Consider the following 27,500-nt stretch of genomic DNA (forward strand, 5'->3'; position numbering starts at 1 on the left):
TGTCTATTCCTGGGAAATGTATTAATGTATTAATGTATTAATGCAATTTAATTTAATACTGAAAAGCACATTCCTGACCCCGCCCTCTCCCTCCCTCTCTCTATTCGTTGGTGTTTTATGGCTGAGTTCTATAGTTAGTAGTATACTGTATATACTCTATAGTTAGTAGTATACTGTATATACTCTCTACTCTATAGTATAGTAAAGTGTATATAAGTACAGATTTGTGTCAAACACACTGTCAGTCATGTGACTTCTGTTCCGCCCCCAGCGGCCTGTCAATCAAACAATAAACCAACCAGTGCTCAACTTCTCTCCTCTTGATTCATTTTTATTACAAACAGAAACATATATATTCGTATTGTGGGGGTTCTGGGGGTCTAGGGGGAGTAGATCTTGACCAGGTGCTGCAGCTGGGTGGGGTAGCCACTGAGAGGGCAGCGCTGGCTGGTCTTGACGAAGGCGTAGATGCAGCGGTAGCAGAAGACGTAGCCGGAGGTGGAGAGGACGGTGTGGTTGGAGAGGAGACGGCCGCACAGCGGGCAGCAGGAGGAGAGGGAGGAGGAGGGGCGGGGCTGCAGGAGGTGCAGGGGGGGGGGAGGGGCAGGGAGGGAGGTCAGGCTCTTGATGCTGTCCTGGTGGTCCGAGGAGTACCACCACTCCAGGAACTGCAGGAAGAAGGTTCCCAAGGAGAGGGCGGTGGAGAGAGAGACGGCCACGCCCCCGGCCACGCCCACCACCGCCTGGACCAACCTGCTGACAGAACACAGGGTCACCACCTTTAACCTCTGACCTTCAACCTTAAGCAGGTCAAGCCGCCCGCCCCCCCGCGGCGGTCCTACCTGCTCCCCGTCGGCCCCCCGGGGCGTTCCCTCCTCATGAGGCTGAGGTCCCGGGCCGTGAGGGGCGTGAGACGCACCCCCGCCAGCCACAGCAGGGGGGAGTGCGTCTGGGCGCGGCCCGCCACGTAGAGCAGCGTCTGGGCCAGCCGCAGCACGGCCCAGGCGCTGCCGCCGCACGCCAGGAGGCGGTGCAGGCGGTGGAGGCGGGGGCCCGAGGCGCCGGCCGCCGGCGGGATGGAGAAGTCGTCCTGGTCGCGGCGCCGGCTCACGGCGCCGCGCAGCCGGCGGAGGAGGTACGGGAGGAGGCACAGCAGGAGCAGGGAGCGGCCCCGCTCCCCCCTGCTGAGGGACCCCCCCGCCCGGGGGACCCGCTTCAGACCGTAGAAGTTCTCCGAGAAGGAGGCGCTGCAGGAGGAGAGCAGGTGGCTCTGGAGGAGCAGGTCCAGGAGGAGGTACAGCTCCTCATAGCTCCTCCACAGGAAGCCCAGGGCAGAGGGGTGGGCCTCGGCCAGCACCTGGCAGGAGACAGACATCCCCTTCATCACCATCATCATCATCATCACTATCATCATCATCGTCACCACTATCACCATCATCACCAGTATCATCATCAATATCATAATCGTCATAACCTCCTCCTCCTCCTCATCATCACCTCCATATCTTCATCATCACCACCTCCACCTCCCCACCTTAGCAGCGTGTCGTAGCGCGGGCCGCACCGCCTCCATCAGGGACTCCTGCGCGAGCAGCTGGAAGATGGACGGCCGCTCCGCGTCGCCTCCACCGACCGTCAGGTGAGCGCCGCTTTCCGCCATCCCCGTCCTCCAATCATGTGTGTGCACGTAATATATTTAGTTGATTATAGATATTTAAGTTGTTTAAGATGATGTTAACTTGAGATGACGTCTGTTTGTTTGGATCAGCATTGGACTACAAGTGTGGCGGCACTGCTCCGCATAGAAACGGAGATTCAGGAGCATTAAAATTAATTAACGCGGTTTGATCTTATTTAACAAGTCCAAATGGTAGCGTGTGTGAGATTATTTAGGTTTTTTATTATAAGCCGCCATGTTTGTAGTCCGAAGCTGATTCAATATTGACTAGAGCGGTTGTTCAGTAAATACAGCGAGTAAACACAATAAATACTAGTTAATACAACGAGCTAACGTCCCATTGTGAGTTGGATCAGGAGCATGTGTTAAACATCTTCTAAAGTTCGTTATAGATCAGAAAGATTAAACTTTACCAGCAGCTGTCCTGCAGGTGGGATCAGGAGCATGTGTTAAACATCTTCTAAAGTTCGTTACAGATCAGAAAGATTAAACTTTACCAGCAGCTGTCCTGCAGGTGGAAGACCCATGGACCTGTTAAAGAAGGTAAGACCTCTGCTCGTTCCGCTCTTTCCGCTTCCGTCAACAGTTTGACGTCCTGACATAATGCCGCGCGGTCGGGGGGCGTGGTCGTATACCCAACATGCTGGCGTTTGCAACTCTCTATCTAATAACATAAATATCACAGAACTAGAGTTATAATAACATAAATACCATAGAAATTCTATGGTTTTTATGTTATTATAACTCTAGTTCTATGATAGAACTAGAGTTATAATATAATAACATAAATACCATAGAGCTGGAGTTATAATAACATAACTGATGAAGACGGATTGGCTGCGGTTTTTCTGGATAAAATAATAGCACTACAATGTAAACATTTCACAACCTATCTAAATGATTTGTTTTAATTACAAAATCATATATTATATATATCATAATTTAATCGGTTAAATCCGTATGCGTTTACAGTCTCGACCTCTCCAATATGGCGGCGGATTTAACGCATCGCAGCCGTGGGTCGAAGAAGAAGAACCTACGCGACGGAAACGGAAATGAGTTTGTTTCCATTCGGAGTACCGCGGCGCGAGGCGGGGAGAAATCAAATGATAAACAGGTTTAAAATTTACGTTCGTCTACTTTATAGTCTATTCTAGATTGTTGTAATTTATAGCCGAACCTAGCAATTTATAGTATACTTTATAGGCTGGTAGATTATACTTTATAGTCCAGTCTAGTCCAGTCTAGTATAGTATAGTAAATTATAATATACGTTACTAAAGTATACTATACTTTGTAGTATGCTTTATATACACTTCTGACGGTTTTGTTTTGTAGTATATTTGTATACTAACAAAGTATTATCTGTGCTGTAGAATAGTTGGTAACACTTTATAATATGGTGCCATAATAAATAGAAAACTAGTCATTACCTAACCCTAACACAGGACCCTAACCCTAACACACGACCCTAACCCTAACTAGCGACACTGGTCAGTGAAAAAAAATATTAACTTGTGCCAAATAGATATTTTGGTAACAATTAACAATATATTAACAAAGGGTTAGGTAATGACAAGTTTGCTATTTATTATTGCACCCTATTATAAAGTGTTACCGAATAGTTATATACTGATATAGTATTATCTGTACTGTTGTAGTATAGTTGTATACTAATATAGTATTGTCTATTTTGGTATAGTTGTATACCAATAAAGTACTATCTGTACTGTAGTATATAGTTGTATTAATATGTGCAATAATATCTAGATGCTTGTTGTCCTCTCTACAGAATGATGGATCCTGGACTCTCCTCTCCTCTCCCTCCCCCCCTCCCTCTCTCCTCCTTTCCTCACCCTCCCCTCCTCCCTCTGTCATCCTCCTCCACCTCCTCCTCTCCTCTCCCTCCCCCCATCCCTCTCTCCTCCTTTCCTCACCCTCCCCTCCCTCTGTCATCCTCCTCCTCCTCCTCTCCTCTCCCTCCCCCCCTCCCTCTCTCCTCCTCCTTACCTCACCCTCCCCTCCCTCTGTCATCCTCCTCCTCCTCTCCTCTCCCTCCCCCCCGCCCTCTCTCCTCCTCCTCCTCTCCTCCTCTCTGTCCAGAGCTCGACCTCTCGCTCCCTCTCAGCCACTGGGACCAACACATCAATAGAAAGGTGTGTGTGTGTGTGTGTGTGTGTGCTCTGTTTTTGCGCACGTGCGCTGCGATGACATCATTGTCATCGCATGTCATGTTTAAGTTTATTATAATTTGATGACATCACTCTAATTGATGATTGGTTTGTCCTGAAGGTCCCACAAGAGCCGGTGCTTATCACGGTTACCAAGGAGACCGCAGATCCTAGTAACCTGCTTAGAAACAGCCACTCTCATCGGAAGAAAACCAAGAGCCTAAGTAGCACTGTTCATCGTCATGGTAACAACCTGCCTCCTCTTCCTGCTAAATCTCATCGCTCCCTCGTCTTGATGATGAAGGTTGATCCTGTGATCCTCCTCAGTGTTTAGTATTTATTTTTTATTTATTCATGAAACCTCTTTGAACTTCAGCACTTCTTCAACAACAGAGATCTGACTGAACAAAAACACAGGTGAGGTCAGCGTAGACCTCGGGATGGGACTGACGCGTACAGATCACCATTCTAAAACAACCGGATGGTTCTACGTCGCAAGGCTCAGATCAGAAGCTCCCTTACGCTAACAGAGAGAACAGCTCCCCCGTGTGGACACACAGGGATCAGCCCTCAGCTGCAGTTGGAACAGATGGTTTATTCCTCTTCTGATAGGACGAGCAGACAAGCAGGAGGCGGGAGCTCCACGTTCACTATCCAATGAGAAGCCAGGCTGTGTCAACTCACTAGAGGGGGCAGAGATAAACACATCACTGGCCTTTAGGGCGGAGCTACTGGCATTACAGGTAAGATACTAGCTAAACTAACACGTTCATTAAGACAGCACTCATTTATATATATATACATGATACCTGTATTCATATAGTATGACATAATATATATGTACCATATACTACTGCAGGATCTATATTTGAAATACTATAAACTACTACAGGTTTAATATTATAAATGCTACATTATAATATTTATTACTACTTAACATGTAAATAAAGACGGCCTGCCTGATAACCATGGTAACATGTGATGTCACCGTTTAGGCGGCGGAGTTTAACTCCCAGAAGGCCGTTCAGGAAACGCTTCAGAAATCAACGAGAACTAAAAACACCATAAACAACAAGGTTACACAAGGTAACACACTTTACACACTACACACGATATTTATACACACTATAATAGTTACACACACCATGAACACCAAGGTAACGCTCTTTACATGTACACACTATATATATATACACAGACTATAATAGTAACACACACAACATAAACACCTAGTTTACTCAAGGTAACACACTATAAAGACGCACTGTAATAGTTACACACAAGCACACATAACACAAAGGTTACACAAGGTAACACACTTTACGCACTATAATATACACTATGCACTCTATAATATACGCTCTTTAATACACCCTCTACACACTATAACACACACTTTACACACCAGAATACACTATAATACACACACTACACACTATATAATACACACTATACACACTATAATACACACACTACACACCAATACACATGCTATACCCACTATAACTGCTTAATTCACACTATACACACTATAATACTCACTATAATACATACTAATACCCACGCCATGCACACTATAATACATACTAATACACACACAATACACACTTTAAACACACTGGGTACACAGAGACATGTCTAAGTGAGGCTCTCTCCTGTAGGTGTGAATGTCTCTCGCTCACAGCCCTTCTACACCTCATTGGTGAGTTTGGCAGTCGAGGAAGATCAGCTGATCCACGAGGCTGCACGTGATAGGATACGGCTTGCCCTGCCTTGCAGTCACCATGACGACGAGGTACTTAACCTATGAGGGCATCCCAATATTTAATACAGATTCTAAATATACAATCAGATGTTTATTACATGGGTGTATGATATCATATATATTACATATATGTAACAGTATTATATATATATATATAATATGTTCAGTATTATATATACGTGTGTGTGTGTTTGTGTGTAGGGTCCTTCCCTCTCTCAGTTCTTCACCTCTGACCTCCTGAGAGAAAAGCCCCTCCTCCTGGGGGCGGAGCCACAGTGCGCCCTCCCCCAACTCTCTCCAGACCCCGCCCACTCAGCCTTCGACCTATACAGACGACACACACGCTGGCTGCCCACCCCCTGACACACACACACACACACACACACACACAGGTCGCTGTCTGAGATTTATGGAATGCAGGGTCTGTGTTTTGACTGGAAGTTCCTTTAATAATAAAGTTTGATAATTTATTAACAACAGTTTGTGATCCGACTGCTGAGTTATTTATTACTGCTGTCTAGAGCTATACACTAATATTACTGATCTACTCTTTCTAGATCTACACACTTGTGCTGAGGATAGTTGCTATTTGCTAGTGGCTAGTAGCTAGTGGCTAGCCAAATAGCATGTTCGACTAGGGGACAAGGGATGTATTGTCTGTAGCTACCGGCTAGTAACTAGTGGCTTGTAGCAAGTAACTATTGGCTTTTGGCTAGTAGCTAATGGCTAGTGATCTGGTCCAGGGGACAAGGACATTATTGTTTGTAGCTATATTATAAAACATACACATTATACAAATATACACTCAATATCTTATCAATACATATTCCCAATATTATCACACATTTATATCTATTTAAAATCCTAATGTCTGTTTTGAATGAAGGCTTTCACTGTCAATGAGGTTAAAATGTGCTTTCCAAACAGTATCTCTAGTCTGAGCCCACATTCCTCACCCTGACCGGACGGGGGGGGGGGCTGGACAATCAGCCTCTTTGTGGGAGCCAGGAGAGAGAGTACCTGGAAGGATTCATCATACATACACCTCAGTGTTCTGGTGGAGGAGAGGAGAGAGGGAGGAGAGGGGAGAGAGAGTAGAAAGGAGAGAGAGAGGATAGGAGGTTATCATTCATTCAGGTGATTTGGTGAGTTTGTGTGTGCAGTAAAATATCACACAGATTTAAAATCCTTTTGCTAGAAAACAATACTACTATACTTCAGGAAACACTGGATGCATTGGGAATACTTCTAGAAACACTGGATCCATCAGGAATACTTCTAGAAACACTGGATCGATCTGGATTACTTCTAGAAACATTGGATCCATCGGGAATACTTCTAGAAACACTGGATACATCGGAAATACTTCTAGAAACACTGGATCGATCTGGATTACTTCTAGAAACACTGGATACATCGGGAATACTTCTAGGAAAACTGGATCCATCTGTAATACTGTCCCATGTCTGGATATCAAGATAAGTGAAGCAGGTAGGAATATCTATAGAGGGTCAGTAGTAGTCTGGTCGTACTGGTTGTAGTTGTCCATTAGTAGTATAGTGGTAACATCTAGAAGTAGCCCTGTAGTAGTATAGTCATACTCTAGTTGTAGTATAGTAGTACTCCAGTAGTAGTCAATTAGTAGTACTCTAGTTGTACTCTAGTAGTGGAATAGCATATATACTATATACTAGTACTAGTACAGTAGTATTCCTGTATTAGTACAGTAGTAGTATAGTAATAGCAGTATTAGTCATATAATAGGCTTATAGTAGTATTTTGGTAGTAGTAGTATTTTGGTAGTAGTAGTCCAGTAGTAGTATAGTATTAGTACAGTAGTACTACAGTAGTAGTCGTGTAGTATTAGCACGGTAGTATTCCTGTAATAGTCCAGTAGTGGTGCAGTAGTATTCCTGTGGTAGTCCAATAGTAGTATAGTAGTATTTCGGTAGTAGTAGTTCAGTAGTAGTACAGTAGTAGGCCTGTAGTAGTCCTGTATTAGTACTGTAGTATTCCTGTAGTAGTAGTCCAGTATTGATACAGTAGTATTCCTGCAGTAGTCCAGTTGTAGTATATTATTAGTATAGTAGTATTCCTGCAGTAGTATAGTAGTATTCCTGTAGTAGTCCAGTAGTAGTATAGTATTGGTATAGTAGTATTCCTGCAGTAGTCAAGTAGTAGTATAGTAGTATTTCTGTTGTAGTCCAGTAGTAATATAGTAGTAACATGTTGTATTATTGTCAGGAGTGCAGGAGGCTGATTAAAGCAGAATCATCGTTAGACCACTTAACATGCTTTATTCAGCATCCAAATAATTAAAAACATCTCAAATTATTATACATGTACAAAATAGGTACAGATGCTGATGTGAGCCTGCAAGTGTGTCTGTTTCTCTCTGAAATACAAAAGAACAAGTGATGGAAAGGAGGGGGGGGGGTGGGGGTGTGTGTGGGGGCAAAGCCAAGAGGGTCAGGGCCCAGGGGTCATGACCTTTGAACCCTGACCCTAGGCTCAGAGGAGGCTGTTGTTTCTAGCTGGACAGAAGAGGTCAAAGGTTTAAGGTCTTAGCACCAGGAGAATGTGTCACATGCCCTTCTTGAGGTATCCATAGCAACCAAACCAAAACAGGAAGTGTTGCTGCTGCTCTGCTGCAGACTTTTAACATCACAATGACGTCACGGTGACATCACAGTGACGTCACGGTGACGCCACGGTTACGTCACAGAGGGGGGGAGGAAGGAGACGCACATTGCTCTCAGTTTTGACCGTTTATTCAACACTGGAAACATGGTACAAAGCAACAGGTGGTGAGTCCCTTCCCCACAACGTCCTGTGTGTCCCGGGGGGGGCGCCCCCTCCTGGCGGTGCAGCAGGGGGCGCTGGTGAGCAGGATTCTTTACACGAGCATATATTATTTTCTTGCTGCCAGTGAAACAAAAGGTCTTCTCGGAGGGTCCTGTGCGCAGCCAAGGTTCAAATCAAACGGGTCCGAGCCGCCGGCATTGTGCTGCCGGCCGACCAAGGGCAAATCATTTAGAGAGAACATCCGAAATATTGGGGTGGTTTAGAGAGATGACTGCTGGAAAAACACATACACACACAACAACAAATTCAAGTCCAGATTTCTCTTTTTACAAGAAGCACACAGGTCCAAGTTCCACTCCAAACTCCTGATCTGGGGCACCGACGTCCATAGGAGCGATGTCAATGATGGGCAGGCGAGATGTTTTGGTGGTCTTGTAGTCGATGACCGTCTTGCCCCATGCGCCGCTGTGCGACTGTAGAAGACAAGAGAGACAGTTAGGATCCACTGCAGCGGGTGTCTGACCCCGACCCCGACCCTGACCCTAACCCGAACCAATACCCTGGGATGGATACTAGAACTAGTTACTACTATTTAGTGGAATTTACAGAGTACAGAGACAAGTCATTAAGGTGCATTAAGTGTAGGAGGGTAGGGTGTAGGAAGGTAGGGTGTAGGAGTGCAGAAGTGTAGGTGGGCTCACCGTGCAGCCATCCTCCAACACGCTGTAGGTGAAGCGGCTGTTGCCCTCGGCTCTGATCTCGATCTCGTTGGATCCCTGCAGCAGCAGAGCCTTCTTCAGGTTGCCTGTGGACGCGTCCATGTAGGCCACGCTGTTCTTGCAGTGGTAGGTGAGGTTCTGGGATGCCTCATTGGACATAAGGCGCAGGAAGGTCATCTGGATGTTGACATCCTCGGGCTGGGAGCCCTCGGTTCCGTACTCGAACTGCGGAGAGAGGCGGCGGTCAGAGGGTTCAACCAGAGCACACAGAAGGCAGCGTGGAGGAGCGCACAGGCGGACGCGGTGCCGGCGTGGGGAGGAGCGGAGCTCACCTGGAAGCCATCGGTCATCGCCTCGCCGAACCACACGTGCTTCTTGTCCTTGATGTTCTTGCTGGTGTACCAGTTCTTCTGGGCCACCTGGGCCTGGGTGGGGGGCACGCAGGTCTCTCCGGTCTCCATGTTGCAGTACACCTTGATGGCGTCCTGGGTGCAGCCCTGGTCGGGGTCGATCCAGTACTCAGCTGGGGAGGGAGGGGAGAGGGTGAGGAGCAGCCCGGGGCGAGGAGCAGCACAGGGTGACCCTTCAGGTCTGCACCCGTCAGGGAGACTCACCGCTCTTCCAGTCGGGGTGGCACATCTTCAGGTCCCGGCAGGTTCTGGCGGGGTTCTTGCGGGTGCCGTCGGGGGAGCGGATCTGCTCGATCTGCTGGCTCAGGCTCTTCAGGGTGCTGTCCACCTCCAGGTCGCGGTCGCGCATCACGTTGGCGTCGTCAGCGCGGAACATCCTGAAGGGATCGGGGGCCTTCTCATGGGGCTGGGAGATGAAGCTCAGGTCCATGCCGCCGCCTGGGGCACCAGGGGGTCCTGGGGGTCCAGGGGGGCCGGGTGGACCCTAGATGGGGAGGAAGAGGAGGAGGAGAGGGTCACATCACCTTCCTCACCGCGGATACGTATTGATAAACACCTCAACAGACAGACGGACAGGTAGACAGACAGGGGGAGAGACAGACAGGTGGAGAGACATACAGGTAGACAGACAGACAGGTAGGTCGAGAGACAGACAGAGAGACAGGCAGACAGACAGACGAGAGTCAGACAGACAGACTTACGGCAGGTCCCATCTCTCCAGAGCGACCACGGGGTCCAGAGGGTCCGCTGGGTCCAGGGAGACCGCTCATACCGTCCTTACCGGCGGAACCGGCAGATCCGGAAGGCCCCTGTAGAGGGCAGCAAACAGTCAGATCTACAGCTCTATCACATCTACAGGAACTCCATCTGTGTGTGTGTGTGTGTGTGTGTGTGTGTGTGCGTTCGTGTTACTTACTCTTGGGCCAGCAGGTCCGGCAGTGCCAGCAGGTCCTTGGTCTCCACTTGATCCCTAAAACACACAGCAAGATTTGTGAAGTGTGTTTGTGTTTGTGTGTTTGTTTACGTTGTGGGGACTGTGTGTTTGTGTGTGCATTTGTTATAGGTTCTTTGTGTTTATATGTGTGTGTGTGTGTCCGTTTGTGTGTACTTTGTGGGGACTGTGTGTGTGTGTTTGTGTGTATGTACGTTGTGGGGACTGTGTGTGTGTGTGTGCTTTTGTTATGGGGACTTTGTGTTTCTGTGTGTGTGTGTGTGTCTGTTTGTGCGTTCTTTGTGGGGACGGTGTGTGTGTGTGTGTGTGTGTGACCTACAGTGGGGCCAGGGGGTCCCTGCATGCCAGTGAATCCACGGTGTCCCTTCATCCCCCTCTCGCCGGCCTCTCCGCTCTCTCCCTTGTCTCCGCGAGCTCCAGCAATACCCTGGAAAACACACAAGATGAACACCTCACACACCAGCAACACACACACCATCAACACACACACTGTCTGAGGTCCATTGGTTGTGGTGGGAGTGTGGGGGACTTACAGCAGGCCCACGGGGCCCAGAGGGTCCAGCAGGTCCAGAAGCGCCAGCGGGTCCCTGGGGACAAACACAAGCAGAACCCGATGGTCACAGGGAGCTCAGAGGCACTCCACAGACAGCACACGAGACACAAGCAGCTGGGTGAGAGCAGGGAGGTCCACTGATCAGCACTCACGGTCTCTCCGCGGTCTCCGGTCTTTCCAGCGGGTCCCACGGGGCCGGGGGCTCCGGAGGGTCCAGGGGCACCGGAGGCACCAGAGGTTCCGGTCTCTCCACGGTCTCCCTGGGATCAGACTCAGTCAGTCGGACTCAGACTAACATTCAATACTCAAATAGATACGCTGTTAAGGGCTTACAGTGTCTTTATGTGTGTGAGGGATACCATCCGCTACTAGCACGTAGCACTACTAGCATGTAGCACTACTAGCATGTATCTGTGTTAGCATGTTGCGCTACTAGCATGTAGCAGTACTAGCATGTAGCACTAATACCATGCAGCACTACTAGCATATAGCAGTCCTAACACGTAGCAGTACTGGCCTGTAGCAGAACTAGCATGAAGCAGTACTAGCATGTAGCAGGATTAGCATATAGCAGTACGGACATCGGGATTAGCCCCCTAGTCTTTAGTGACCACAGGGGGTCAGAATAGACCAGCTCCTCGTGAGGATCCGATCATTTTGTGGATCTGGTTTTCACTCACTTTGGGTCCAGCAGCTCCATCCCGACCAGCAGATCCCTCACCACCGGGAGATCCCTGAAAACACGAGACTGGTTAGATTACAAAGTATCACTGTTAGTAGGTCTAGAGTAGATCCTACCACAGTAGACCCAGCACTGGTAAGCAGTATATCCTAACAGTAGATCCTATCACAGTAGATCCTTTCACAGTATATCCTATCACTGGTAAGCAGTAGACCCTAACACAGTAGATCCTATCACTGGTAAGCAGTAGATCCTATCACAGTAGTCCCTAACACAGTAGACCCTAACACAGTAGTTCCTATTACTGGTAAGCAGTAGATCCTATCACAGTAGACCCTATCACAATAGATCCTATCACTGGTAAGCAGTAGATCCTATCACAGTAGACCCTATCACAGTAGATCCTATCACTGGTAAGCAGTAGATCCTATCACAGTAGATCCTATCACAGTACATCCTATCACAGTAGATCCTACCACAGTAGATCCTATCACAGTAGATCCAGGACAGGTTTACCTCGCGTCCAGCCTCGCCGGGGGATCCAGCCAGGCCGGAGGGGCCCATGGGTCCAGGGGGTCCACGCTCACCGCCGGGGCCAGAAGATCCCTGCTTTCCAACCTCTCCCTAGAAACACACAGCCAGGGTCAGAAGGCTCCGCCAATAGCGATGCTAACAGTGATGCTAACAGTGAGGCTAACAGTAATGCTAACAGTGAGGCTAACGGTGACGCTGAAAGTGATGTTTAAGTGATGCTCATAGTGATGCTTACAGTGATGTTAGAGTGATGCTCATAGTCACGCTGAGAGTGATGCTAAAGTGATTCTTCCAGTGATCCTAAGATGGAGGCTAAAAGGGACATTCCCAGCAAAGCAGAACTAGAGTCTGTTGGTGGTTCTATGCTGGCTGCTGGGTTCAGGTGCTGAGAGGTCTAGAGAGGGTAAGGAAAGGGTTCGGGGTTACTTACGGAGGGTCCAGGGAGTCCGGGGAATCCTCTCTCTCCTCTCTGTCCGGGCAGTCCAACAATACCGCGAGATCCAACGATACCGCTAGGGCCAGGGAAACCGGAGGGGCCCTAGAGACGCACAGCGGGGTGAGCTGTGCAGCGAGCCAGCAGGGGCGATGTTTCTCCAGGGGGTCGGGGGTACTTACGGTGGCTCCCTCGGCTCCGGGGTTTCCCTTCTCTCCCTGGGCCCCGGGGGGTCCAGCAGCTCCGAGCTCACCGGTTCTTCCTGCGGGTCCAGTCTCTCCACGGTTTCCCTTCTGTCCCTCCTTACCGGGCGCCCCGGCAGGGCCTGGGGCTCCGGAGTTACCCTGACGGGGAGAGGGATTACAGCTTGAACCTCGCTCAACAATGTGCAGTGAGGACGCGGCAGGAAGTATGAATGACTTCACAGGAAGTACTCACAGCGGCGCCGGGGGGTCCGACTCTACCAGCAGCACCAGGGAATCCGGTAGCACCCTGAGGAGAGAGAGGGGTGAGGAGCAGCGGTCTGAGGCCTGATAAGGAAGGAGAGGACGTGGTGGGGGAGGAGAGAGAGAGGGAGAGGGAGCAGGACTTACAGGGGGTCCAGCGGGTCCACGGGCTCCCTTAGATCCGGTGTTTCCAACGGGTCCCTGAGTGGATGAGAGGAACACCAATCACAACCTGCTGCCGTAGTGATGTCACCAAGTGACATAGTACTGCGATGCAGCACTGGGATGTAGCAACGCGATGTAGCACAGTGTGACGTAGCGACGGGATGGCCTGATGTGGTGTAGCGCGGTGGGGGCTACTAACCTGAGGTCCGGGGGCTCCAGTAGGTCCAGCAGCTCCGGGGACTCCAGCTTCTCCCTTGGCTCCGTTGTCTCCAGCCTCTCCCTTGGCTCCAGGCTGGCCGTCATTGCCCTGCAGGGAGAACACACATCACATTAGAGAGCTCCGTCCGCTGCGCACAACTGCACCACACGATCTGGACTCCCATCTTTATTCAGGGTACTCGGTAGAGCTGACAATGAGCAGGAGGTGCTTACAGGTGGTCCGGCGAAACCAGCGGGTCCTGGGGGTCCGGACTCTCCACGCTCTCCCTGGGAGAGAGAGAGAGAGAGAGGAGGGGGAGGGAGAGCTTGTTAGACCAGAGAGACAAGAACCGAGGGAAGGCTTGAGAGTGGGAGAGCTAAACAGAGAGAGAGAGGACGGCAGGTGGACTCACGGGGCCACCGCGAGCTCCAGCGGGTCCAGCGGGGCCAGAAGGTCCAGACTCTCCCTTGTCTCCGGGGGCTCCGGCAGAGCCGGGGGGTCCGATGGGTCCGGTCATTCCGCGGATACCGTCCTTACCAGTGGCGCCGTCGGTTCCCTTGGCCCCAGCGTCGCCCTGCAGGAGGAGAGAGGGTCAGTGAGGTGTTCTGCCCTGGACCGGGTGTGTCGGCAGGCGGGCGGCGGTCCGCTCACTCACTCTGTCTCCCTTGAGTCCTGGAAGTCCGGCTGCACCGCGCTCCCCGGGCATGCCCTGCAGTCCTGGGCTCCCCTGGGCTCCACCGTTACCGGCGGGCCCGGTGTCTCCCTGGGGGGATGGGGGGGGGGGGGACTGGTTAGGGTAACTGTCCCCAGGGTTCCTGTTACCAGGGTTACTGTCCCCAGGGTTCCTGTTACCAGGGTTACTGTCCCCAGGGTTCCTGTTACCAGGGTTACTGTCCCCAGGGTTCCTGTTACCAGGGTTACTGTCCCCAGGGTTACTGTTACCAGGGTTATTGGCTTAGCAGAGATACCGGTTGTCAGGGTTGCTAAGTTACCAGTGATACCGGTTAGCAGGGTCCCAAGTTTAACAGGGATATAAGTTACCAGGGTTACCGGGGCAACCGGGGTTACCAGGGTTACCGGGGTTACCGGGGGCGACGGCGTACCTTAGCTCCATCGTTTCCAGCGGATCCAGGAGCTCCACGACCTCCAGCGGGTCCAAGGGCACCGGGGGCGCCACGCTCGCCGGGGAATCCACGGTCGCCCTGCAGGGAGACGGACAGTCACACTGGGTCCAGGGTCGTGTTGTGAGTGTGATGATGGAGGTGAAGATGTGTGATCATGAAGGTGGTTTGATGAAGGTGCGTGATGATGAGGGTGTGAAGATGAAGGTGCGTGATGATGAAGGTGCGTGATGAGGACGTGATGACGATGAAGTTGTGTGGTGATGAAGGTCTGTGAGGAGTTCGGAGGTGTCTTGGCGGTCCTTCAACAGGAGGTAAAGATGAGGAACTCACTCTAGATCCAGCGGGTCCAGGGGCACCAGCTTCGCCAGACAGACCCTGGAGGGAGAGAGAGGGAGAGAGGGGGAGAGAGGGGGAGAGGGGGAGAGGGGGAGAGGGAGAGGGGGAGAGGGGGAGAGGGAGAGGGAGAGAGGGGGAGAGGGGGAGAGGTGAATTGGTCGAATGGTTCGCCTTTGAGATGGTGTCAAGTTATAGGAGGTTCTCTCAGCTCTGCTCTGGTCTGTACCTGCTCTCCGGGCTTTCCGGTCTCTCCGACGGCGCCTTGGGGTCCGGGAAGTCCCTGGAACCCTCCGGATCCCACAGGTCCCTGCTCACCTCTCTCTCCAGAAGGACCCTGGGGGGAAGGGGGGGGACAGTGAGTCTGGAGGTCTGGAGGTGGAGTTAGGGTGGAAGTGTGGGGGTAGACTGGAGGTAGGGTGGAGGTAGGGTGTAGATTTGGTGGTAGGGTGGAGGTAGGGTGTAGTTCTGGGGGTACGGGTGGAGGGGTTTAGGTGTGGGTGAACTCACAGCGGGTCCAGCAGCACCAGGAGCTCCAACATCACCATCTTTGCCAGGGGCCCCCTGTGGAGGGAGAGAGGGAGGGAGAGAGGGAGGGAGGGCGGGAGGGAGGGAGGGAGGGCGGGAGGGAGAGTTAGTGCTCACGTCTCTTCTTCTACAAAACAACAGTGTAGGATAAACAGAGTAAGATACTCACAGTGAGACCGTTGGGTCCCATCACTCCTCTCTCGCCTGGCTTGCCTCCCTCACCCTGCAGAGAGACAGAGGGGGGTTTAGGGAGGACATAGACCGGGGGGGGGGGGAAAGGATGAGGAGCTGAGATGAACTGGTGGGCAGACTCACAGCAGCTCCCTTGGGTCCGGGGAATCCCATGATTCCAGGCTGACCTCTGGCTCCAACGGGGCCAGGGGGTCCAGGGCGACCATCTTGTCCGGGGGCACCCTGAGGAAAAGAACCCCACAGATCTATCATCTCCTCTGATCAGCTCAGTGTTCAACGGTTCCTCTGTCCTTCAAGGCAGAGAGGAACAGGCCTGAACCATCACAACGTAGAAATACAACTTCAGCTCTGAGAGGGAAAGCTTATAGCTAGGTCCTGAAGCTTCAAGTTAAGTTAAGGGTAAAGTTCATAGCTAGGTCCTGAAGCTTCAAGTTAAGATAAGGGTAAAGCTTATAGCTAGGTCCTGAAGCTTCAAGTTAAGTTAAAGGTTAAGTTTATAGCTAGGTCCTGAAGCTTAAAGTTAAGTTAAGGGTAAAGTTTATAGCTAGGTCCTGAAGCTTCAAGTTAAGTTAAAGGTTAAATTTATAGCTAGGTCCTGAAGCTTAAAGTTAAGTTAAGGGTAAAGTTTATAGCTAGGTCCTGAAGCTTCAAGTTAAGTTAAAGGTTAAGTTTATAGCTAGGTCCTGAAGCTTAAAGTTAAGTTAAGGGTAAAGTTTATAGCTAGGTCCTGAAGCTTCAAGTTAAGTTAAAGGTTAAGTTTATAGCTAGGTCCTGAAGGTTAGAGTTGAGTTAAAGGTGGACCTTATAGCTAGGTGCTGAAGGTTAGAGTTGAGTTAAAGGTGGACCTTAAAGCTAGGTCCTGAAGGTCAAGGTGAACTTACGTTGGGTCCCAGTTTGCCATCAGGTCCGGGGCTGCCGGGGCTACCAGTCATACCCTGAGGTCAAACGGCGGAGAGCAGAGGTCAGTGCATTGGTTCTCCTTATCACAGAGACATCAACAGCCAGACGCTCACTGACAGACAGACAGGCAGACAGACAGTGCTCACCTTAGCGCCAGACAAGCCGGGCTCTCCGTTGCGACCGGACTCTCCGGTAGCTCCCTTGGGTCCAACAGCTCCGGGGCCTCCACGCTCTCCGGTGGCTCCCTGCAGCCAATCAGAGATCAGATCAGTAATCACGTGAGAGGATGTCGGTTGATATTAATTTGAATGTATATGAGAATGCTGGATTTGATTTTGATCAAATCATATATCTTCTTTGTTAGATATATCACATTGCCTCAGATGGTATCAGATTAGACCAAGTCAGATTGCATCAAATTAAATCTTGTTCTGTCAGATTATATCATGTTATAACAGATTATATCATATTATGTTAGATAACTATGTTATATTATATCACATTATATCAGGATATATAATGTTAGATTATGTTCAATCATTACAGATTATATCAGATTATACCAGATTATATAAAATGATCTTCATATTTTGGATGACATCAGGTAAGATTACGTTAGATAATGCTCACCTTGGGTCCAGCGGCTCCATCACTACCGGGGAATCCACGGGCACCGGGGCCGCCCTGTCGACCAGAACACAGCGTTTACATTCACTCCATAGAACCAAACTGTACCGTACTGTACGATACACGCCGGGTTGGTGACACGCCAGGAGGTCTGAGCTGAGAGGCTCAGATAAGAACCATCCTGACCACTGCAGCGCCCCCCAGTGGTCTGAGGGAAGACAGCACTAAACTACCACTGCCCGCCCCCCAGTGAGAGGACAGGAAGATGAAGAGGTGATAGGAGAGAGGAGAGAACAGAGAAGGAGAGGATGGGAGAGGAGAGGAGGGAGAGGAGGGAGAGGAGAGGAGGGAGAGGAGAGGGGGTGATGGGACAGGGGAGAACTGATGGAGGAGGGCTAGAGGAGGAGTAGAGGAAGAGTAGAGGAGGAGTGGAGGAGGAGTAGAGGAGGTGAAGGTACGTACGCGCTCTCCGGGTCCGCCACGGGCTCCGCCAGCACCAGGCTCTCCACGGGCTCCTCGCTTTCCCTCCTCCCCTGCGGGGCCGGGGGGACCCTGCACTCCGGCTGCGCCCTGCTCACACACACACACACACACACACACACACACACACACACACACGGTTTAGATCTGTGCGTGTGCGTGTGCGCTTGCGTGTTTATCTATGTGTGTGTGTGTGTGTGTGTGTGTGTGTGTGTGTGTGTGTTACTCACAGCCTCTCCCTTAACACCAGATTCTCCCTTGGCTCCGGCAGCTCCATGCTCACCCTGAAGCAAAACAAACAAACCCCAATGTCAGATATGAATACATACTATTATTATTTACATATATATATTTTCATGGATATCATTAGATATCATTCGATATATTCATATCTTATACATGACGCTGGGATCGGGTACGTACAGTGTTTCCTTTGGGTCCAGGGGCACCGCCAGGACCTTGAGCACCTGGGGGTCCTCGGGGTCCAGGGAAGCCAGGAGCACCAGCACTACCAGCAGCTCCCTGCAGAGGGCAGCACAGAGTCAATGTTGATAAATACCACACGCTCCCTGCAGAGGGCAGCACTGAGTCAATGTTGATAAATACCAGCAGCCCCCTGCAAAGGGCAGCACTGAGTATTTTGTGTATTGTTGATATCGTGATATTATGAGATTTATATATATATATATATATATATATATATATATATATATATATATATATATATATATATATATATATTATTGTGTGTATATATTGTGTGTCACTACTATGGTAGTAAGTTGGTACTATGTTAGTACCAGTCTTTATGGTTTGTACCCTGTGTACAGTGTGCGTGTGTGTGTGTGTGTGTGTGTGTGTGTGTGTGTGTGTGTGTGTGTGTGTGTGTGTGCGTGCGTGTGTGTTTACTTACAGGGGATCCCTTGGCTCCAGCATTACCATCAGCACCAGAGTTACCCTACGGGAGAGAAAGCAGAGATTAACCTCAGCCACACACTGCTGTTCCCCACGCGTACGAGACCTTATGGGGACGAGAGTGTTGTGTAGTCCAGGTGAGTGTGGACCAGATTGTTGTGTAGTCCAGGTGAGTGTGGACCAGATTGTTGTGTAGTCCAGGTGAGTGTGGACCAGAGTGTTGTTGTGTGGGGAGGGGGGGGGGGGGGGGGGGGGGGGGGGGGGGGGTTGTAGTCTTGGTGTGAACCAGAGTGTTGTGTAGTCCAGGTGTGTGGGGAACAGTGTTGTTTAGTCTAGGTGTGGACCAGACTGTTGTCACGTGGACCAGGTGTGGTTGTGGGGACCAGGTGTGTGAGGACCTGGTGTGTGGGGACCAGGTGTGGTTGTGGGGACCAGGTGTGTGGGGACCAGATGTGTGGGGACCTGGTGTGTGGGGACCAGGTGTGTGGGGACCAGGTGTGTGGGGACCAGGTGTGTGGGGACCTGGTGTGTGGGGACCAGGTGTGTGGGGACCAGGTGTGTGGGGACTCACGGAGGGCCCAGCAGGGCCAGCAGGTCCGGGGTTTCCAGGCTCTCCACGGGATCCAGCGGGTCCCTCGGGGCCGCGGGTTCCTTGGGCTCCGCCCTCACCCTGAAGGACAGAGCGGTTTGAGCCTGGAGACTCGGTGGGGGGGCATCACTACTGCGCTAGCATGGGGCTAACATTAATACCTCTGTGGCTAGCATCACTAGCATGAGGCCAGGATACTATATGAACCTTTGTGGCTGTCCTACCTAGCATTTAAGCTACGTTTGTTCCTAGCATGTGGCTAGCATACTGTCACTACATCTGTGGCTAGCATTAACGACATTTGCACAGCAAGCTGGAGCTAACTCTGCAGCTAAGAAGAAAGGAGGAGGAGGAGGAGGAGGAGGAGAGGGAGGAGGTGGGGGCTCCTACCTTAGCTCCAGGGCCACCGGGGAACCCAGGGGGACCGGCAGGTCCGGTGGGGCCCTGGGGACAAACAACGAGTCTTACAGCGAGGCCCCTCATGTCACGGCGAGGTCACTGTCATGTGATGATGAAGTCACGGTGACGTCATGTTGATGTCATTTTGATGTCTTGATAGGGTGATGGTGATGTCACGGTTATGTCATGGTGAGGTCAGGATGATGTCACTGTGATGTCATGGTGATGTCAAGAGGATGTCACGGTGATGTCATGGGGATTTCATGGTGCTGCCATGATGATGTCATGGTGATGTCATGATGATGTCATGGTGATGTCATGATAATGTCATGGTGAGGTCAGGATGATGTCACTGTGAAGTCATGGTGATGTTATGATGATGTCACGGTGATGTCATGGGGATTTCATGGTGCTGCCATGATGATGTCATGGTTTTGTCATGATCATGTCATGGTGATGTCATGGTATTGTCATGGTAATGCCACGGTGATGTCATGATTATGTCATGGTGATGTAATGGTGATGTCATGATAATGTCATGATCATGGTGATGTCATTGTGATGTCATGGTGATGTCATGGTGATGTAATGGTGATGTCATGGTGATGTCATGGTGATGTCATGGTGAGACTTACGGGAGGTCCAGCAGAACCAGCAGCACCATCATTACCACGGGCACCCTGAGAGAGAGAGAGAGAGAGAGAGAGAGAGAGAGAGTGAATTTCATTGTTTACACACTCATCAACAATGATGTGTGTGTGAGTATGAGTGTGTGTGAGTGTGTGCTTACAGCAGCTCCAGAAGGTCCAGCACGACCTCTCTCACCAGGCAGACCACGGGGTCCCTGAGAGGAGAGAGAGAGAGAGAGAGAGAGAGAGAGAGAGAGAGAGAGAGAGAGAGAGAGAGAGAGAGAGTTACACCTGTTTCATGTTGTTCAGAAACCACCAGATTTTATTAATTTTCATGGATTCAAACTCACCATGGCTCCTGGTGTTCCGTTCTCTCCTGAAGATCCAGCCTCTCCCTAGACACACACACACACACACACACACACAAACACACACACACACACACAGTGGCAAGGTTTAAAAATCGACATAAGTAAACGTAAAAATGACCAAAGAGAGAGAGAGGGAGGGAGGAGAGACCGTACCTTAGGGCCGGCAGGGCCAGAGTCTCCCTTAGCGCCGTCCAATCCGCTGAAGCCCTGGGGAGAGAGAGACAGTTGTTAGAGAGAGACAGGTTATGGAGAGAGACAGGTGTTGCAGACCCAGAGGACCCCAACAGGAAGGTCCGCTGTTGCCACGGAGACGGCCACTCACTCTGTGTCCTTTGATCCCTGGGAGTCCTGGGGTTCCTGGGAAACCGCGAGCGCCCTGGGGAAGAGAGGGAGGGGTCAGTGTGTCTGGAGGCGGGGCCTAACCCGACCCGGACCCCGGAGGAGGGGCCTAACCCGACCCCGGAGACGGAGACTCACCTGAGGGCCGGAGGATCCACGCTCACCGTTGCGACCGGGCTTGCCGGACTCACCCTGCAGGGAGACATTATGGAGACATTATGGCATTATGGAATGGATCATACAGGGGTGGGACCTAGCACTAGACAGGTAGACAGACAGGTGGACGAACAGACGGACAGACAGGTAGATGGACAGACAGACAGGTAGACGGACAGACAGACAGACAGACAGGTAGACAGACAGACAGGTAGACGGACAGACAGACCGGTAGACAGACAGACAGGTAGACGGACAGACAGACAGACAGACAGACAGGTAGACAGACTGATAGATAGGCAGACAGACAGGTAGACAGACAGGTAGACAGACAGACAGGTCTTACATCCTCTCCGTTCTTGCCAGAGGGCCCAGATGGTCCGCGGGGGCCCATGGGTCCCTGAAAACACACAAAGTTACACACAGTTACACGGAGTAACACAATGTTACACAAAGTGTGTTTATTTCTGTAGTTTTATCCAAGTGTAGGTGTTGTGTATACATATATTTGCGTGTGTGTCTGAATTTGTGTGTGTGTGTGTGTGTGTGTGTGTGTGTGTGCGTTTGTGTGTGTTACTTACAGCAGCTCCGGGCTCGCCAGACTCACCGGGGGGTCCAGTGAATCCCTGAGGGCCCTGTAACATGAATAATATCATAAGATACAATACAGACCAAAGCAAACAGACAGGTCATTAAGGAGCAGGTAGGGGTTAGACAGCACAGAGACAGGTCATTAAGGAGCAGGTAGGGGTTAGACAGTAAGACAGGTCATTAAGGAGCAAGTAGGGGTGAGACAGTACAGAGACAGGTCATTAAGGAACAGGTAGGGGTTAGACAGTAAGACAGGTCATTAAGGAGCAGGTAGGGGTTAGACAGTACAGAGACAGGTCATTAAGGAGCAGGTGGGGGTTAGACAGTACAGAGACAGGTCATTAAGGAGCAGGTGGGGGTTAGACAGTACAGAGACAGGTCATTAAGGAGCAGGTAGGGGTTAGACAGTAAGACAGGTCATTAAGGAGCAGGTAGGGGTTAGACAGTACAGAGACAGGTCATTAAGGAGCAGGTAGGGGTTAGACAGTAAGACAGGTCATTAAGGAGCAGGTAGGGGTTAGACAGTACAGAGACAGGTCATTAAGGAGCAGGTAGGAGCTAGACAGTACAGAGACAGGTCATTAAGGAGCAGGTAGGGGTTAGACAGTAAGACAGGTCATTAAGGACCAGGTAGGGGTTAGACAGTAGAAAACCATCACCCTGTGATGTTGCTTATAAAAGAGGAAATAATGTCGGCGTGACTTCATGAACCTAATGTGCGGGGAGAATCTGGAACAGGAAACAGGAAGTGAACTCACGCTAGCGCCAGCAGATCCGGGGGAGCCACGAGGTCCAGAGGGGCCCTGTCAATCAAACACAACATCATCATGTCAGCCATACACCGAGGAACACTCTGTGTGTGTGTGTGTGTGTGTGTGTGTGTGTGTGTGTGTGTGTGTGTGTGTGTACCATGGGTCCAGGGATGGGTGCAGCAATGGATTTGGAGTGATCTTCATATCCACCGGACATCTGAGGGGCGAAGTTCTGTTGGAGGAAAGAGACACACAGGTTAGACTAACACACCTGATGCACACAAACACTCACACACAGCTGATACACACAAACACTCACACACAGCTGATACACGCAAACATACACACACTTAATTAAACACACACACCTGACACACACAAGCAAAGACATACACTTATTTAAACACACGCACACACACACATACCTGATACACAAAAACACACACACACCCTTATTTAAACACACATACACACATACCTGATTAACACGGACACAAATTAATTTCAACACACACACAAATAGACACATACCTGATACACACAAAGAAACACACACACACACACGCACAAACACATACACACAAATACCCACATGGCTAAAATTGATACACACACACACAAACAGACGCACAAACACACACAGACAAACAGACACAAACAGTCGCCGCGGCGACCAGGTGAAGGTAGGCGGGGACTCACTCCTCCGAGGCCGGGGGGGCCGGGGGGGCCGGCAGGGCCCTGGGCGCCGGGGCGGCCGGGTAAACCATCGTTACCGGGAGGTCCGGGCAGACCCTGGGGAGACACCGGGTCAGTACAGGTAACCTGCTCACCTGGTCCTGGGCTACTAGTGAGTCTACAGGGGACTCACCTGGTCCTGGGCTACTAGTGAGTCTACAGGTGACTCACCTGGTCCTGGGCTACTAGTGAGTCTACAGGTGACTCACCTGGTCCTGGGCTACTAGTGAGTCTACAGGTGACTCACCTGGTCCTGGGCTACTAGTGAGTCTACAGGTGACTCACCTGGTCCTGGGCTACTAGTGAGTCTACAGGTGACTCACCTGGTCCTGGGCTACTAGTGAGTCTACAGGTGACTCACCTGGTCCTGGGCTACTAGTGAGTCTACAGGTGACTCACCTGGTCCTGGGCTACTAGTGAGTCTACAGGGGACTCACCTGGTCCTGGGCTACTAGTGAGTCTACAGGGGACTCACCTGGTCCTGGGCTACTAGTGAGTCTACAGGTGACTCACCTGGTCCTGGGCTACTAGTGAGTCTACAGGTATCTCACCTGGTCCTGGGCTACTAGTGAGTCTACAGGTGACTCACCTGGTCCTGGGCTACTAGTTAGTCTACAGGGGACTCACCTGGTCCTGGGCTACTAGTTAGTCTTAAGGTAACTCACCTGGTACTGTACTAGTGGTGAGTTACTCTAGTGCTGAGTGACTCTACTCTACAGGTAACTCACCTGGTCTGTTGTACCAGTGGTGAGTGACTCTACTCTACAGGCAACTCACCTGGTCTGTTGTACCAGTGGTGAGTGACTCTACTCTTAAGGTAACTCACCTGGTCTGTTGTACCAGTGCTGAGTTACTCTACTTTACAGGTAAGGCAGAGGACAGTAAGTGTTCTAGTTGAGCCGCCCTGTAGATAACAGGCCTATGGCGTCATTGTTAGTTCAGAAGGCAGCAGCGCCCTCTGCTGGCCGGACGGAGGAAACTCACTCTGTCTCCCTTTGGCCCTCGCTCTCCCTGGGGTCCCTGGGAAAATAAACACAAGACATTTAATATTAAGTATATAGAAGGTATCAAATTATAAACTAGGAAATATATATTATACATTAGATATCAAATATAAAACAATATCCAAAGAATATATATTATGTATCACATAATATACTATTCAATATAAAGCAATCTACTTCCAAATATACATTAGATATTAGATATAAAATAATTGACCGTTAAGTAAATATTAAATATTCAAAATTAAATAATATAATAAAGTGAATAATACAAAACAAAATACAATTATACAATAATGCAACATAACATATACATAACACATGACATAACGCAACACATATTTTAACGTACTATACTATACTCATATCTTATATAACATATTATCTAAACAAATCTGAACAAGATTCAATGCTTTGATCATTCATGGTGGCTAATGAATAATATTTAAACTGATATTATATTTAGTAATTTTAATTAATACTTATACAGATAACAGATAATACATTTAATAATATAAATGCATTCATATTTTTACTGATTTGATATTTGATATTTCTTTACCAAAGAAGCAACATAATCAAAGGGCAATCTACTTGATCAAATAACTAAATCTTAATTTTAACAGGATTATAATAATAAATATGTGAATGATTTTTAATGAATATCATAATAAACATTGTAATAAGCATCAGAACGAATGTCAGAGTGTACATCATTATGAATATCGAAATAAACATTATAATAAAGGTCAGAATAAATATCAGAATGAACATCATAATTCAAATCCAAATTAATGAACATCATAATGATTATCAGTATGAATATCAAAATGAATATCACAATGAAACTAATCCTGATAAAAATCACAATAAATATCATGATAAACACCATTGTCAATTTCAGAATGAATATCATAATAAACTTAATCAGACTGAATATCAGAATGAACATCATTATGAACATCACAATGCCTATCATAATGAACATAATCATAATGGATATAATAATGCCTATCATAATGATCATCATAATGAACGTAATCATAATGCATATCATAATTAAAATCATAATTCATATTCACCTCTACTTGGGGGTCCTGGAAATCTGTGGGAAAAAACAAGAGTAGATTTAGAATAAGGACGTCATTATGGAGCTATAGTGAAGAGACCAGATAATACAATAATATACCAAATAGATACAAAGATATAAAGATCATTTGATTCATTTGTATCATCTGCAGCTATATAGATGAAATAGAATAGAATGTCATTGATTTTAATATTCTTATTTTATATTTGTTGCTTGTTGCTTGGTTACTCCAGAGTAATAACAACTGGTTGTTTGGTTACTAGTCTAGAGTAATAACAACTGGTTGTTTGGTTACTCTAGAACAAAAACAATCCTCTTCTATAGGAGAGAAGCTAAAATATGAAGTAATTAAATATAATAGTTCATTACATTTCAGGATTAGACTGGATGTGATGTCAAAATAGTGATGCTCTGGAAATAGGAATATGGTATAAATATGTCGATATTTTTACAAAGGTATTAATTATGTATCAAATAACTGTTTGTAAAGCTTTAAAATGAAATGGTCCAAAAGCTTTTAAATGTAATTTGAATGTGTAAACAGTTATAAAAAGGTGTTAGATAAGTTTTAAAATAGAAGTATGTGTGTAAACCTCTTTAAGTACAGTTTACATTCACAACTTTTAAATCTAAAAAGCTGATAAATAATGTAAACAGCAAAGGTTTGTTTCCAATGGTTTCTGAATGTTAACATTGGTTTATAAAGGTATATCATACCTATACAGGTTAGTTAATGTGTATAAAGGTTTATAGAGGTTAATGAATGCTTATCTAGGTTTATAATGGTTTTAGAGTTTTATAAAGGTTTGTAGAGGGCAACAAAGTTGTGTACAGGTTTATAGAGGTTGATAATGGTTTGTTGAGGTTTCTAAAGGTCTTTCAAGGTTTGTGAATGTTTACTGAGCTTTCTCTAGGTCAGCTCAGTTCAGGAGGCGGGTTCCCTTGTAACCGGAAGGTTGCTAATTAGATTTCTGGCTCCTCCTATTTACGTGTCGAGGTGTCCCTGGGCAAGACGCCTCCCCCTGACTGCTACCGACGAGCTGGCAGTCGCCCTGCGGGGTCGACTCCGCCGTCGGTGTGTGAGTGTGTGTATGAACCGTTGTAGGACGCTTTGGATAAAAGCGGCGGCTAAATGCCCTCAAGGTAAATGTAGAGGTTTTGAAAGATGTATACAAGTTTGCAGAGCTTTGCAGAGGTTTGCAGAGGTTTCTAGAATTCTCTAAAGGTCTATGCCAGTTTCTAGAGGGTCACATAGCTTTCTAGAAGTTTCTAAAAGTGTGCACAGGTTTCTAGACGTTTCCAGAGCTGTCTAGAGGTTGACAGAGGTAAACAGAGCTGTCTAGAGGTTGACAGAGGTAAACAGAGCTGTCTAGAGGTTCCAGAGGTCTGAGAGCGGGCGGCCTACCGTCTTCGGGGCAGATGGCGCAGCACTCATCGTGGGGGATGACGGGGTTGGCGCACTTGGAGGTGTCCTCGCAGATGACCTCGTCACACATGACGTGGCCGCTGTCGCACACGCAGATCTGGCATGGCTCGGGCTTCCACACGTCGCGGTCCGCAAAGACCTGTCCGTCCAGGGTACAGCTGCTGCCTGAGCCTGCGGACAGAGGGGAGACCGGGGCTGAGTTGGGGGGCCGTAGTCCTAACATCTGCACCTTCGCTCCCATGGACAGAGGCGCACGTTTACAACATCGATACACTCTGGGAAACTGTTCCAAACAAAGACTGGTGGGCTCTGGCGCCATGAGAGGGGGAGGGACCGCAGGAGTCCTGGGTCCTGAGGCCAGAACCAGCTGGGGCCCAGGTCCTCGGACCAGACCCAGGTCCTGAGGCCAGAACCAGCTGGGGCCCAGGTCCTCGGACCAGACCCAGGTCCTGAGGCCAGACCCAGCTGGGGCCCAGGTCCTCGGACCAGACCCAGGTCCTGAGGCCAGAACCAGCTGGGGCCCAGGTCCTCGGACCAGACCCAGGTCCTGAGGCCAGACCCAGCTGGGGCCCAGGTCCTCGGACCAGACCCAGGGTCCTCAGACCAGACCCAGGTCCTCGGACCAGACCCAGGGTCCTCAGACCAGACCCAGGTTCTCAGACCAGACCCAGCTGGATCTGGTCTGAGTGGTGAGCTCAGAGGGGGAGGGGGAGTTGGCACGCAGGATGGTCGTCCTGCGCTGTGGAAAATGTTTGCAAAGTCTGGGTGTGTTTTCAATTAGAGCGAGAGGGAGAGAGAGAGGGGAGAG

At 49.2% G+C, this 27,500-nt stretch overlaps 4 protein-coding genes across 11 annotated transcripts in view; 2 read left to right on the forward strand and 2 right to left on the reverse strand.

The window, feature by feature from the left end:
- Window positions 1–143, forward strand: part of hdac5 (histone deacetylase 5) — a 26,498-nt gene extending 26,355 nt beyond the window's left edge. For all 6 annotated transcript variants that reach the window (XM_079746869.1, XM_079746871.1, XM_079746874.1 and 3 more), the window contains one exon: window positions 1–143. This exon is cut by the window's left edge and continues 733 nt beyond it. The gene's annotated coding sequence lies outside the window, so the exon portion shown is untranslated.
- Window positions 144–353: 210 nt separating this feature from the next.
- Window positions 354–2,254, reverse strand: pex12 (peroxisomal biogenesis factor 12). Of its 3 annotated transcripts, none has more exons than XM_079745933.1 (4): window positions 2,176–2,254; window positions 1,535–1,667; window positions 843–1,357; window positions 354–753 (listed from the first exon to the last, which is right to left on the reverse strand). In XM_079745933.1, exons 2-4 carry the CDS (start codon window positions 1,658–1,660, stop codon window positions 381–383), a joined length of 1,014 nt encoding a protein of 337 aa, XP_079602059.1. In that variant the 5' UTR covers window positions 1,661–1,667; window positions 2,176–2,254; the 3' UTR covers window positions 354–380. The 3 variants fall into 3 exon arrangements, with proteins under 3 accessions (XP_079602059.1, XP_079602057.1, XP_079602058.1); XM_079745931.1 differs by having other exon boundaries at window positions 354–756; XM_079745932.1 differs by having other exon boundaries at window positions 354–756; window positions 2,092–2,218.
- A 1,484-nt stretch (window positions 2,255–3,738) lies between these two features.
- ppp1r35 (protein phosphatase 1, regulatory subunit 35) lies at window positions 3,739–6,012 on the forward strand (the record flags this gene model as incomplete). Its single annotated transcript, XM_079746205.1, has 6 exons — window positions 3,739–3,834; window positions 3,971–4,094; window positions 4,462–4,592; window positions 4,845–4,935; window positions 5,511–5,644; window positions 5,816–6,012. Coding segments are annotated over 6 exons (738 nt in total), but the record flags the coding sequence as incomplete, so codon positions are not given.
- A 1,878-nt stretch (window positions 6,013–7,890) lies between these two features.
- The window catches only part of col1a1a (collagen, type I, alpha 1a), a 20,483-nt gene continuing 873 nt past the window's right edge, over window positions 7,891–27,500 (reverse strand). Inside the window, exons 2-49 of the mRNA XM_079746130.1 lie at window positions 26,672–26,863; window positions 25,259–25,281; window positions 24,157–24,192; window positions 23,137–23,229; window positions 22,595–22,669; window positions 22,444–22,488; window positions 21,676–21,729; window positions 21,441–21,494; window positions 21,077–21,130; window positions 20,922–20,975; window positions 20,753–20,806; window positions 20,579–20,623; window positions 20,390–20,443; window positions 20,235–20,279; window positions 19,591–19,644; window positions 19,183–19,281; window positions 18,610–18,654; window positions 18,120–18,218; window positions 17,927–17,980; window positions 17,679–17,786; window positions 17,220–17,273; window positions 16,736–16,834; window positions 16,571–16,624; window positions 15,813–15,911; window positions 15,667–15,720; window positions 15,480–15,533; window positions 15,199–15,306; window positions 14,967–15,011; window positions 14,616–14,714; window positions 14,168–14,275; window positions 13,925–14,086; window positions 13,746–13,799; window positions 13,513–13,620; window positions 13,296–13,349; window positions 13,141–13,194; window positions 12,885–13,046; window positions 12,700–12,807; window positions 12,252–12,359; window positions 11,734–11,787; window positions 11,206–11,313; window positions 11,034–11,087; window positions 10,820–10,927; window positions 10,465–10,518; window positions 10,250–10,357; window positions 9,753–10,032; window positions 9,471–9,661; window positions 9,121–9,363; window positions 7,891–8,892 (exon numbers count right to left, since the gene is read on the reverse strand). Of these exons, the coding sequence (XP_079602256.1) occupies window positions 8,746–8,892; window positions 9,121–9,363; window positions 9,471–9,661; window positions 9,753–10,032; window positions 10,250–10,357; window positions 10,465–10,518; window positions 10,820–10,927; window positions 11,034–11,087; window positions 11,206–11,313; window positions 11,734–11,787; window positions 12,252–12,359; window positions 12,700–12,807; window positions 12,885–13,046; window positions 13,141–13,194; window positions 13,296–13,349; window positions 13,513–13,620; window positions 13,746–13,799; window positions 13,925–14,086; window positions 14,168–14,275; window positions 14,616–14,714; window positions 14,967–15,011; window positions 15,199–15,306; window positions 15,480–15,533; window positions 15,667–15,720; window positions 15,813–15,911; window positions 16,571–16,624; window positions 16,736–16,834; window positions 17,220–17,273; window positions 17,679–17,786; window positions 17,927–17,980; window positions 18,120–18,218; window positions 18,610–18,654; window positions 19,183–19,281; window positions 19,591–19,644; window positions 20,235–20,279; window positions 20,390–20,443; window positions 20,579–20,623; window positions 20,753–20,806; window positions 20,922–20,975; window positions 21,077–21,130; window positions 21,441–21,494; window positions 21,676–21,729; window positions 22,444–22,488; window positions 22,595–22,669; window positions 23,137–23,229; window positions 24,157–24,192; window positions 25,259–25,281; window positions 26,672–26,863 (4,268 nt within the window). The 3' untranslated portion in view covers window positions 7,891–8,745. The remainder of the gene's footprint in view (window positions 8,893–9,120; window positions 9,364–9,470; window positions 9,662–9,752; window positions 10,033–10,249; window positions 10,358–10,464; window positions 10,519–10,819; window positions 10,928–11,033; window positions 11,088–11,205; window positions 11,314–11,733; window positions 11,788–12,251; window positions 12,360–12,699; window positions 12,808–12,884; window positions 13,047–13,140; window positions 13,195–13,295; window positions 13,350–13,512; window positions 13,621–13,745; window positions 13,800–13,924; window positions 14,087–14,167; window positions 14,276–14,615; window positions 14,715–14,966; window positions 15,012–15,198; window positions 15,307–15,479; window positions 15,534–15,666; window positions 15,721–15,812; window positions 15,912–16,570; window positions 16,625–16,735; window positions 16,835–17,219; window positions 17,274–17,678; window positions 17,787–17,926; window positions 17,981–18,119; window positions 18,219–18,609; window positions 18,655–19,182; window positions 19,282–19,590; window positions 19,645–20,234; window positions 20,280–20,389; window positions 20,444–20,578; window positions 20,624–20,752; window positions 20,807–20,921; window positions 20,976–21,076; window positions 21,131–21,440; window positions 21,495–21,675; window positions 21,730–22,443; window positions 22,489–22,594; window positions 22,670–23,136; window positions 23,230–24,156; window positions 24,193–25,258; window positions 25,282–26,671; window positions 26,864–27,500) is intronic.

Source organism: Pollachius pollachius (assembly GCF_949987615.1).
Source record: "Pollachius pollachius genome assembly, chromosome: 11".
Lineage (NCBI taxonomy): Eukaryota > Metazoa > Chordata > Actinopteri > Gadiformes > Gadidae > Pollachius > Pollachius pollachius.